At 47.4% G+C, this 12,227-nt stretch overlaps 1 protein-coding gene across 2 annotated transcripts in view; it reads right to left on the bottom strand.

Annotated features, from left to right (window-relative positions):
- Window positions 1-54: 54 nt before the first annotated feature.
- Arf3 (ADP ribosylation factor 3) overlaps window positions 55-12,227 on the bottom strand; it is a 26,550-nt gene continuing 14,377 nt past the window's right edge. For both annotated transcript variants that reach the window (XM_005353949.3, XM_026782464.1), the window contains exons 2-5: window positions 5,847-6,087; window positions 4,768-4,878; window positions 4,456-4,580; window positions 55-3,993 (exon numbers count right to left, since the gene is read on the bottom strand). In XM_005353949.3, the coding sequence (XP_005354006.1) occupies window positions 3,832-3,993; window positions 4,456-4,580; window positions 4,768-4,878; window positions 5,847-5,994 (546 nt within the window). In that variant the 5' untranslated portion in view covers window positions 5,995-6,087 and the 3' untranslated portion in view covers window positions 55-3,831. The remainder of the gene's footprint in view (window positions 3,994-4,455; window positions 4,581-4,767; window positions 4,879-5,846; window positions 6,088-12,227) is intronic.

The raw sequence follows: 12,227 nt of genomic DNA, 5'->3' as shown, positions 1-12,227 counted from the left end.
TTACACAGAAACCCTGTCTCAAAAACCAAAATAAAAAAGGAAAAGAAAATGCAGTTCAGAAAGTGATCTATTTATTAATAAATAAACAAGCACTTGAGAAAGATGTTCCTAACTTACGAGCTGAGGGAGCCTGGAGCAAGGAAAGTAAGCAATGCTTAAAGACACAGGGTTGGTGAAGGGTTGTGTAGCTCGGTGGTTTGGAAGCCAGAGACATGGGCAAAAAGCACTGATTCTTGAGGGTGATGACTCAGCAACAAGAGAAAGGATGGAAGGAAAACTAGCAAGTAGAGAAATGGAGAAGAAACTGAGTATACATTTAGAACTTCATAGTATGTGGGACTCAAAGTCAGCACTGAAGCAAGGAGCAAGAGGGAGGGGCACCCCTGCTCACCGTCCCTGTTCTGTGTGGAGTTGGCCAGTGACAGCAGCGGAGGGAGACAGAAGTGGAAGGGAGTGTAAGCTTCACGGGAAAGGTGCTTCCCTCAGGACATCTGTGGGGTTTCTGGATGAGCTCAGCACTGGGGATGGGAAACCACACACCCCAGGCACAGCTGTGCAGTGCCACTGCACTGAGAAACAGACCATGCTTACACCGCCCAGATGTTTGCCCTGTGCTTACTCACTTCCCAAATCCAGGTCTAGATGGGTGATAAGAAGCCAGTCTAAGCACGGGGTGGCCATAATCAGACTACAGTCACCTAATCTTCAGGGCTGGAAAGAGTAATTTAGAAGAAATAAGGGGCCTCCATGTTCTGGGCCCTTCAATTGCTTTAGTCTCTAAAGCAATGCTTCTCACCCCTCCTACAGCTACGGTCCTTTAATACAGTCCCTCAAGTTGTGGTAACCCCCAAGCATAAAAATTATTTTTGTTGCTACTTCATAACTGTAATGAATCATGATATAAATATTTAAGCAGGGTATCAGATACTCAGCCCCTGTGAAAGGATCACTCGACCCCCACAGGCTGAGAGGCGCTGCCCTGTGGTCTGTCAACAGGTGGTGACACAGCCCACTCAGGAGTGTGCACTTCACGAGGCTATCCGTCCCAGCTCACGCTCTGCTGCCTGACTCACTGCATTTCCTTCTGGGTGTGACGGGAAGAAGGACTCACAATCAGTGTTCCCAATAAACCTAAGTTCCTCCGTGACTTATTCTCCACCCACTGAAGCACGTCCTCCCACCGCTGCAGAGAGAGAACAGTGTGGAAGGGGACAGAAACAGATGTCCCCGCTGCCGCGTGGCTGCTACACAGCATGAAGGGCTCCTCCAGAGCTGCATGAGACAAGTTTAATTTCCAACCAGGGTCACAGCCATTGCATTAGCCCACATTTTTGAGCAAGGATAGAGAAGGTGAGTTGTTAACCATACACAGTCTACATTCCAGAGAAAGGAAAAAGAAAAACCCACTTTCGAACTGTAGAAACCACTGTAACACCACAAACGCTGGAGGTGGAGGGAAGGGGAATCCCCAGGAAGAAAGCTGGAACAACGAAGATCAAAAATTAAACCAACTTGATAAAAGCAGGAGAGGGAGTTTACAGAAATGGAATGGAACCCCACCCCCAAAGATGTCAAGTGAATGGGAATGTAGAAAGCCCCTTCCCCCTGGAGCCAGAGATGTTACAAGATGTTACTGCCCCCTGCTGGACATATCTGGAGCAGCACCAAGGCAACATCATAGGCTGCTTCAGCCTGCTCAGCCTCAGGTTGGTCCTAGGAGGCTGAGAAAAACAGATGCTGGGGTAGGGGGTGGAGGAGTGGACCAAGCAATGTACAAAACCTACTTGGAACTAGCATCTAAGCAGGGAAGGCCAGAGGGCGTGGCAGAGAAGGAGGCAAAGTCCTCACCAATCACAAAGAGTAGAAAATCAAGTAGAAGACGAAAACAAGGAAAAGAAAAACAAACAGGCAGCAGCAGCGGTGAATGAACGGTGAAGCAAAGCAGAGTTCACAGAGCGGCAACCAAGGTGGAAAAAAAAATCAGGAAACAGACAAGAAAGTGTGGAGGGTAGTGTCGAGTGACAGTAATGAACCCACTTTAAAATGAAACAGAACCCCCAGCCCCCGCCCCATGTACACACCAAATACCACACACACACAAACACAAACACGCACACGGTCTAGAGTACACACCCACGTGGCATCTGGGGTTTAGTAACAGCACTAAGTGCACTGAGGGACACCCCTGGACGTCTCACAGTTCTGCGGGGCTAAGCTGGGGAACCCATCTGCCTGCTGAAGAGAAAGCCAGCAGGAGACCTGGTCGGAGGGGTGCTCACAACTGCCCTCCTGGAGAAGGCCCGGGGTCCTGACCTCAGCAGAGAGCTGATGGGCAGCTGGTTTGGAGCTCAGGGCGCAGCCAGCACACACAGGAGCCCACAGAGCAGCCACAGCTTCACTGCAATGACTCCATCAGGACCCAGGTCAGAGCCTCAGGAATAAGTGCCCTCTTACAGACCTGCAGCAGCAGCATCTGAACAACCAAAGACTGACACAGGGAGGTCCCTGCAGATCACTATCCCAGCACCAGCCACACAGGGTCCTGTCTCCTCCACTCCAACTCCCCGAACCTATTCAGGGAAGTGTGTGAAGGTTGAGGAAAGCCACCAGGAAGGAGGTGGACAGGGCAGACAAGGAGAGTCTGAGGCCTGCCAAGAGCAGAAACTCATCTTCTAGCTGGTCCTGCACTAGAAAGAGACTGGAGCAGAGGGGTTGATACTGAGGTCTGCTATGTCACCCCTACTCCACAGCCCCTTGTTATCCCACCTGGTCAGTCCTCAGCATGTCAGCTGACTAGGTGAGAAAATCTGACAAAGGACAGATGGAGCCCCAGCCCCAAAGATCAGAAGCCTGAGGAAGAAGCAGGAGCAAGACTGTTCCATGTCTTACCTTTTCCTAGTAACAAGAACAAGATGGAAAACAGACTACACTCCACCCCTCAGCATGCAGGCCCCACTAACCCATCTCCCTCTGAGCTCTTATGACGGAGGAGGACCAATAGAACACTCTGGACTGATCAAAGTGAGTGGGTTCCTCTCTCCTCCCTACCAACGAGGCAGCGTAGCATGGCATCTCCTTAGGAACAGTCATCTAGAGATAAATGCCATTTCCTGCGCTCACAAGGGTGGAGAAAAAAATATAAGGAAGACGGTTGTAGAGTCGGCCATCTGTCTAACATCCAGGAACACCACCTGCAGAGAGGAAAGCAATGGGGACCCACCCACATCTCCCCTTTATCTCACCAACACAGGAGGGGCAGATGACAGGCTCCACTGGGCAGTGTCCTGGCTGCAAGCCCTGAGCTGCACTCCACTCCCTCCCCCCAACCCCGACATATATATCTCTCTATACATGTATATACAGGCGCACACATGCACGCACACACAGAGAGGCCCGTGCAACTTCCATGTAGAACAGGAGAGGGGGTAGAAGGAAAGGAAGACAGGGAGGAGAGCGGCCAGGGAGACAGGGAAGGGGCTCAGAGGCCAAGAGCACAGCAACCAGTGCCAAACAGCAAACATAGAGAACACCCCACTCTTTCTCCTGAAACCCAACAGGGAGACCACCCCATGAAACCATAACAGCCTCATTTGTTTTAAATCCAGTAAATTGGAATGATTCATCATCAGGACAGCAGTTGGGGACCGACCATGTCAGTGGACAGGGAAGGAGGAAGGGAGGCACAGGAGGCAAGGCTCTTGCTGGGCATGTAGACATGATACCCAGGACCTTGGCCACACTTTCAAGAGAAAGGAAGGGAGAGATAGGAGTAGGGAGACAACGGGTACGTGTCAGGAGTGGGTGGGGTAGTCAGATAGGGCTGCCTGGCTCTCACTTCTTATTTTTGAGCTGATTGGCCAGCCAGTCCAATCCTTCATAGAGCCCGTCCCCACTGGTAGCACAGGTGGCCTGGATGTACCAATTGCGGTGACGCAGAGAATGCAGCCCCAGCTTGTCTGTGATTTCAGCAGCATTCATAGCATTCGGCAAATCCTGCGGTGCAAGGGAGACACACACAAGACACCTTAGAATCTTGCCAAGTTTTCCAGAGAACCCATTTAACAAAGGCACATACGTGGCCACCTTCTCCTTCATCTCAAGAGCTGAAGGAACTACTCCAGGCCTCACAGTCCCAGAACTCCAGACCCAGTGAAGTAGACAGCTATTCCATGAGGAGGGTGATAAACGTGTGATTCAGGAGGCCAAAAGTTAAGTTCACCACAGTGCACGGCAGGGAAGATAAAAATCCTCAAGGGACTTATCTATTATCTACCACATTACATGCTGCTGAATACACCTGAGCTGATGGACAGGAGAAGGGCAACTGCTTGTATTTCCCACATTACCAAATTGACATCAGCAGTCACGGGCCTTTCTGTACAATGAACCCCAAGGCTCCACAATTCCTACAGTCAGGTTGCTCTCTCCCAAATTAGGAAAAGGGAGACAGCTCACCTGTTTGTTTGCAAACACAAGGAGCACAGCATCCCGGAGCTCATCCTCTGCCAGCATCCTCATCAGCTCCTCTCGGGCCTCGTTTACTCGTTCCCGATCATTGCTGTCAACCACAAATATCAAGCCTAGAGAAGCAGAGACAGCACGGAACACACAGAGGTAACAGATGTCTCCTTCCCCATCACCACACCCACCAAACACGTTCCCCTTTCTCCACTTCCAGGAGCTGCATCCAGGGCAAGAGCTGGCTACCCACAACACTGCACAAACCCAGCAAAGCAATGCCAACCCCAGGAAGTTTGTCTGCCATACCTTGGGTGTTCTGGAAGTAGTGTCTCCAGAGAGGCCGAATCTTGTCCTGGCCACCTACATCCCATACTGTGAAGCTGATATTCTTATATTCCACTGTTTCTACATTAAACCCTTTGGGAGAGAAAATGTCAATAGCCACCGGCCTCCAATCCCAGACTTATAAATAGTGACCACCCAGTGAGTTTCCTTCCATTTCTTTCTTCTCAGCTTTGGACAAGACACCAACAAAAGAAAGCGTAAGGTCCTAGGACATGGTAATCCTTGACCTAGGTAGCCTAAAAGAAAATCTAAAGGAGGTAGAAGATGGCTCAATGGTTAAAAGCACCCGTTCTTAAAGAAGGCTAGAGCTCAATTCCTAGCACCCAGAGTACTGCTCACAACCATCCCAAACTCTGGTTTCAGGGGATCTGATTCCCTCTTTTATGTGTCATGGACACTAGGCATGCACGTATATGGTGCATACATACATACAGGCAAAACCTAAACACACACATAGAAATAAGTATATATATTACACACACACACACGAAGGAAAATCTAAGAAATCAAAAACAATGATGTCTGATGAGAAGGGTCACTGCTGCCTGGGCAATATAAGTCAACCTTCACAACTCTATTCTGTCTTTTTATCACTAAAATGTATCTAAGCTAAGCTGTGGGGCTGAGAGGCAGAGAGAAGAATGAGACATGAGCTACAGTGCTGGAGCCCCAAGCCTCAGGATGATGACCACAGCCCCATGCTTGTAGCAAATGTTCTCCTCTGAGCAGGCAGGTCTTAACCAAGCCACTGAAGATCTAAACCAAAGCAATTCCAGGCCTCTGGCAGGAACATCAAAGCCCTTCACCTGCTTTCCAAACATCACAGAGAACAAACCAACTCTAATGCCTGAGGGCAACAGTTGAGTGCCAGGCTGCGGAAGTTCCCGCATCAGGGAGGGCCAGGGCAGGTGGGCAAACGGCAGGCAGCTCCAGCACCTGCCAGTAAGTTAAACAGACACTCTCTCTCTGAAGCCCATGAGGTGTGTGGACTTGCCTGGGGAGATCCCTGAGCAGGCCTCCAGCCTTCCCTCAGCCCTTACCGATGGTGGGGATGGTGGTGACAATCTCCCCCAGCTTCAGCTTGTACAGGATGGTGGTCTTCCCGGCAGCGTCCAGGCCCACCATCAGGATGCGCATCTCCTTCTTCCCAATCAGGCTCTTCAGGAGGTTCCCAAAGATATTACCCATGGTTACAGGAGCTGCTTTCTGAGGTCAGTGAGACCCAGGGAGGGACAGTGGTGGTCTGGTTTTAGCCTGGTTCTCGGTATGGAGAGCTTGATCCTAGACGAAGGAAATAGAAAAGCCTTACCATCATTTGCTTCTAAGGACTTGAGATTCACAGACATTGCCAAGTCACAGCTGGAGTTCATTCACTGCTGGTCGAGCACCAGGTAGGGACAACGAATATCAAGGCAACTCACACAGACTGAACTTCTGAGAGCAGAGACAAAGCAGGAGACACGCAAGGCCCTTGCTACACCAGTAACCTACAGCAGGGACTCTAGGGAGGTTGCTTACTTCATCTTTGCAGATCTGAACCTAAAAATAGAGACCGTTCTACCTGGTGATTTCTAAAGTAATTTCAGTTCTGATGTTCTCTGTTACACCCAAAGCACCACAAACCCATCTGTGCCTCTCCCTCCACCGACCTTCCCCAGACTTCTGAAGAGGGCGGAAGAGTGGAATGAGGAGTGGCTCTCTGGGACTCCTGCCGATGCTCAGGCTTGCTAGGTTCCCAAGGTTTACTTACTTACACTCTGCTCTAGTCAAGAGCAGTTCCTTCCCTGCCTGCAACTGTAATTCGATTTCCTTCCACACTAACATAGACGAGGAAGGAAATCAGCAAGAATGACTGCAATGGAAGAACCTATCTCTTCTACTCTGAGCTGCTGCAATGTGCCCTGTCCACACAACTGCATACTGAGCTGGGCATGTGGGGAAGCTCTGCACCGCTCTGCAGCCTACCAAAGAGAGCTGTGCCACAAGGTCACCTGCAATGAGGTGATATCTCATTCCTGCATCTTCCCTAACCCCTTAGCCTGTTCTCCACAAAATAGCCAGAGTGATCTTAGAAGCCAATTAAGGTCATGTGGTTTCTGCTCAAAACCTTTGGTTGCTTCAAAGCTCCCTTTTAGTAAACCCAGAAGCCCTGCAGCCTTGTGTCCTAATACGTACAACAATGCCTGGTGCAATTCAACAGTTAACTCCTAAGGTCTCTATCAATCTCACCCCCAGCTCAGCAAACTGAACGTTCACACATGGTATACAGCAGACACCTAACACACGCCTGCTAAGGACAAGGAGAGCAGAAGAACCACAGTTAAAGATGTAAGACACCAACACGCCCATTCCAGCTACTGCTATCGACAGAACTCATGCACCTATGCATTCAACACGCCCATTCCAGCTACTGCTATCGACAGAACTCATGCACCTATGCATTTCCCCTTTCCAGTCACAGGACCGCCAGAGACGTGCACCTGAGACACATGCTAGCTCACACCTATAATTTCCTCAGTCAGGAAGTGGAATCAGAAGAATCTTAAGTTCCAAGCCAGTTTAACGGCAAGACCACGTCTCAAACCAACCCTCAAACAAATACTTTAAAAAAAAGTTTTATTATTTTTATATTTATTTTATTTTAGGCATGAGTATTCGCTTGCATGTATGTCTGCACCATGTGCATCCTTGTGCCCACAGAAGGCATGAGATTTCACTGGAGTTATGAACAGTTGGGATAGGAGCTAGACAGATGGTTAAGAGCACTGGCTGCTCTTCCAGAGGTCCTGAGTTCAATTCCCAAGAACCACACGGTGGCTCACATCCATCTATAATGGGATCCAATGCCCATCTTCTGACCTGCAGGCATACATGCATGTCACAAACACAGAGCATTCACAAACATAAAACATGTAAAGAATCTCTAAAAAGAAATGATCAGTTGTGAGCTGCTGTGAGTGCTGAGAACTGAACGAACCCAAAGTCTTCTGCAAGAACAAGTATCTTTACCACTGAATCATTTCTCCAGCCACCTTAAAATGTATGCGTTAGGGTCTTAGTTCCCTAAGATAAACTTCTGATCCTCTTGTCTCTACCTCCCAAATGCTAGGATTATAGGTGTGCCCTACCACTTATAAACACAACTCTGAAACAATTTGAATTGGGGGTTCAGAGCCACCCATGCCAGACGGTTCTCTGTGTCTCAGAAGGCATGTATCAGCGGCAGCTTATTCAGCAATCACCATAGCCAGCTGCTGGCAGTCTCAAGAGTCTGGAAACCAGGGACACATACACCCCAAACTCGGAAGGAAAAGGAACAGGTCAAGACAGAGTGTATCTAAACCCAGTGTGAAAGGTGGAAGGCAAAGAGCCCTTCTCACAAGGTAAAGCATGCAAGCCTGAAAACTGCAGGCTTATTTTGCTGTTTTGTTTTCCCTACTCGTCTGTACCAAATTCCAGACCAGTGCATAGAAGTCAGATTGCAATCTGGAGACTAAAGTACTAGACTGTCCAAAAATAAAAAAGAAACAATGAACGCAACAGAGGGCTTCATCTTCAGACATCCCCAGATACCCACTAACGAGCCAGGAGGTTCCCCAGATAAGTCCTACCTCTGACCCAGGAAGCTCATATCCTAGAAACAAGGCTTGGCTCAACCTCAGCCATGATGACCATAGCCAGCCTTGCCACCCTTCTTGCGCCAACTCATCCAGTCAGGTCTAGGGCTTTTTGTGCATTCCTAGGTGAGAGCAGGAAGGGGGCAGGCGATGACAGGGACACTGTCCAGCTGCTAAGACCAGGACATGACAACCATGGCAGCAGCAGGCAGATGGACTTCTGGTACCATGACAAAGAAAACCTCCATGTCTGGGATGAAGGTGATATTTGTTGAAGTTTGTTATTAGGCTCTGGCTGAAATCTTAAACTTATGTCATACATTTCCCACTGTCCTTCATGACCAGACTAGCACTGATTAAATGACAGCGAGAATCATAGCTGGAAGGGAAAATCAGCAGCCAGTACCTTGCTCAGAACCTGTAATAACCCTTTGTTCTGCTTCTCTGCTCAACTGGCATGCTGGTTATCATTCAGAGCTGACCATGGAGACATGTGCCTCTAGTCTGAGCACTGTAAGGCTGACGCAGGACGGCTGGGAAAACAGCAGCTGTGACACCTGCGTCTATGCCACAGTATGCCCTTGGAAGGTCCCCGAAAGCCGTGAGCTTCTCATGCAGTGTGTACTACCATGTGAAGCTTGCTTTCTTATAAACTGGCACATAACTCTCTCCCTAATTAAAATGCAATCTCCACTGCACGACCTATATCCTTTATTTACTTGAGGCCTGTCTTCACTCCCTTGTCTAGATCACTATGAATGCTCCATTATACATACTGACTTGACCCTCAACTAGAGATATCCCCATATCATTTCTTCCATCCAGTAGGATTGGTATCTATATACTGATGGATAATCAAATGTGCTGTCAAGCTTGGAATGGTGGTATACACTTGTGGTCCTAACAGACCCGGAGGTAAGTGGCAGGAAATGACTATTCTAGAAAACTGGGGTTCAATTCCCAGCACCCACACTAAGATCTGACACTTTTCACACATACATGCATGCATGCATGCAAAACAACAACGCACATTTTAAAAAAAGGCTAAGGCAAAAAGATCAGAAGTTGAAGGTCACCCACAGCTACCTATCAGGGTTGATGCCAGTCTGAACTACGGGAGTTCTAGCAGGTTTTGCCTGCATGCATGGATGTGCACCACGTGCATGCCTGGTAAGCCAGATCCTCTGGAACTGGAGTTACTGATGGTTTTAAGTCACCATGTGGGCAATGAGAACCAAACCCTGGTCCTCTGCAAGAGCAACTTGTGCTCTTAAAGACCACCTCTCCAGTCTGTACGCACATTTTTATTTCTAGTGCAGCCACACCTCTGAGTTTGAGGCTAGCCTGGTCTACAGGTGAGTTCCAGGGCTACCAATACAAACCCTATCTTGAAGAAACAAAGCAAAAGGCCGGGCCCTGGTGATGCACGCCTTTAATCCCAGCAGTCAGGAGGCAGAGAGAGGTGGATCTCTGAGTTCAAGGCCAGCCTGGTCTACAAGAGCTAGGACTGTTAAGCAGGGAAACCCTGTCTCAAAATATCAAAGACTAGAGCAAAACAGGTGAAATTTCCCCTTTCCATTAATATGTAAACGAAGCTGATGAAGATCTTATTAAATATTTGACAGCTACTAAGAACGTTCCCAGAGCAATCAGGGTTTATGACTCCCTTTAGTGTAATTGGGAGCTTGGTTTAGCATTCTAAAGGAGACCTGGCTTCTTTGACTTTCTCTACCCCTCTGTTTTTGCACTAGGAAATAGTGTCACCAGGACAGTGACAGCAGCTTTTAGCAGTGTGCCAAGAACACAAATTCCTGGCCATACAAACAATTACTATCTCTATGGTTGTAAACCTTAGCCTTTTTAAGGGCCAAGCCATCTCTCTAATCCCATACAATTCCCTGCACCAGAATGAATTCCTAGGAAAACCCCAAGTAAGCAGGCCATGGAAGAGCTGAGTAAGAGGCTCAGCTGGAAGAGCGTTTATCCCAGCATGCACGTTTGAAACCTTCAGTTTGATCCCTAGTACTTCATAAAACCATTCGTGGAAGAACGCGCCTGGGAGATGATCAACTCAAGGTCATCCTCAGCTAAGAGATGGGTTGGAGGCCAGCCTGAAGACATCTGTAAATTTTAAGTTTTGTCGTAAGAACACTTAAGTTAGAACACAAGATCCGATTGATATCTTAGTAATGCGTAAGATTTTTAAAGTCAAGAAATCACTTCTTTTGTCTGTTATCAGTGATTCATTAAAAAGTCCACAGAACAGGGATGAGGGGACTAAGGATGGTCAGTTGTGGAGAGCTTGCCTACCCTGCAGAAAGAGTTCATTCAATTCCAGGACTGCAAACCAAGGATGTAATGGCACACAACTATAGTCCCGGCACTCTAAGAATGGAGGCAGAAAACTAGAAGTTTAAGTTCATCCTTGACTACACAGCAAGTACATTGTCAGCCCATGAAAAAGACAAAGCGGTAAGGGGTAATTCCCAGACACAAATCTCAGGTTACACCTGTACAACTATCTAAGGAAAGAGAAGCAGCAGCCACCAGGTAGTCAAGTGGGAATGGATATGAGGAAGCCTATGTGCAAAGGCATAGAGATCTGAGTCACAGATCACATACTTTACTGAACAAATGGAAGTGACAAGGGATGGTCATGGAGAGATGAGGCGGGGACAGATCCTGAAGGGCCTTAAAAGCTATAGTATAGGCAGGGTAGCATGATCAAATACTTTAGAAAGACCATTCTAATAGCAGATTCACAAGTAAATTAAAAGAACGCAAAACTGAAAGCAAAAAAACATGTGACAAGTACAACAATACAAATGAGAAGTCAAAATTCTTTTTTTTAAAGATTTATTTAGGGCTGGAGAGATGGCTTAGAGGTTAAGAGCATTGCCTGCTCTTCCAAAGGTCCTGAGTTCAATTCCCAGCAACCACATGGTGGCTCACAACCATCTGTAATGGGGTCTGGTGCCCTCTTCTGGCCTGCAGGCATATACACAGACAGAACATTGTATACATAATAAATAAATATTAAAAAAAAAGATTTATTTATTTATTATGTATACAATATTCTGCCTGTGTATGCCAGTAGGCTAGAAGAGGGTAGCAGGTCTCATTATGGATTGTTGTGAGCTACCTACCATATGGTTGCTGGGAATTGAACTCAGGACCTCTGGAATAACAGCTAGTGCTCTTAACCTCTGAGCCATCTCTCCAGCCCGAGAAATCAAAATTCTTAACCAGGGTTGGAAGTAGTTAGAGTTCCCAGCACCCATGCAGTAGCTCACAACTGTCCTAGCTCCAGTTCCAGGGGATCCGATGCCCTCTTCTGGCTTTCAGAGGCACGCACACACGGTACACTTACAAAGATGCAGGCAAAATATACATAAAAAATAAGTAAAACTATGTTCTTGGTAACAAGAGGTAGCAACAGAAGATGAGATGGACTTGAAACATCATTATGACAGAATTCATTGGGCACTAATGTTACACAGCTTTAATCCCAGTACTTGGGAGGCGGAGGCAGGAGGATCTCTATGAGTTTAAAGTCAGACTACTCTACATAGCAAGTTCCAAGATAGTCAAGCCACATAGAGATCCTGTCTCAAAAAAATGTAAACTCACAGGTTCACTGACTGATTAAATGTAAGCAGGAAGAGCAGAAAAGCCAAACATGACTTGGGAACTCAGTGGCAGTTCTTCAGGCAGAAAAAAACAAAACAAAACAGAGGAATAGGTCTAGTGAGGATAAAGATGTTTGCTTTAAAATTTAATAAAGATTTCTTTAAAAATTTAATT

Source organism: Microtus ochrogaster, chromosome 15 (assembly GCF_000317375.1).
Source record: "Microtus ochrogaster isolate Prairie Vole_2 chromosome 15, MicOch1.0, whole genome shotgun sequence".
NCBI lineage: Eukaryota > Metazoa > Chordata > Mammalia > Rodentia > Cricetidae > Microtus > Microtus ochrogaster.
This window is presented reverse-complemented; position numbering and strand designations above follow the sequence as displayed.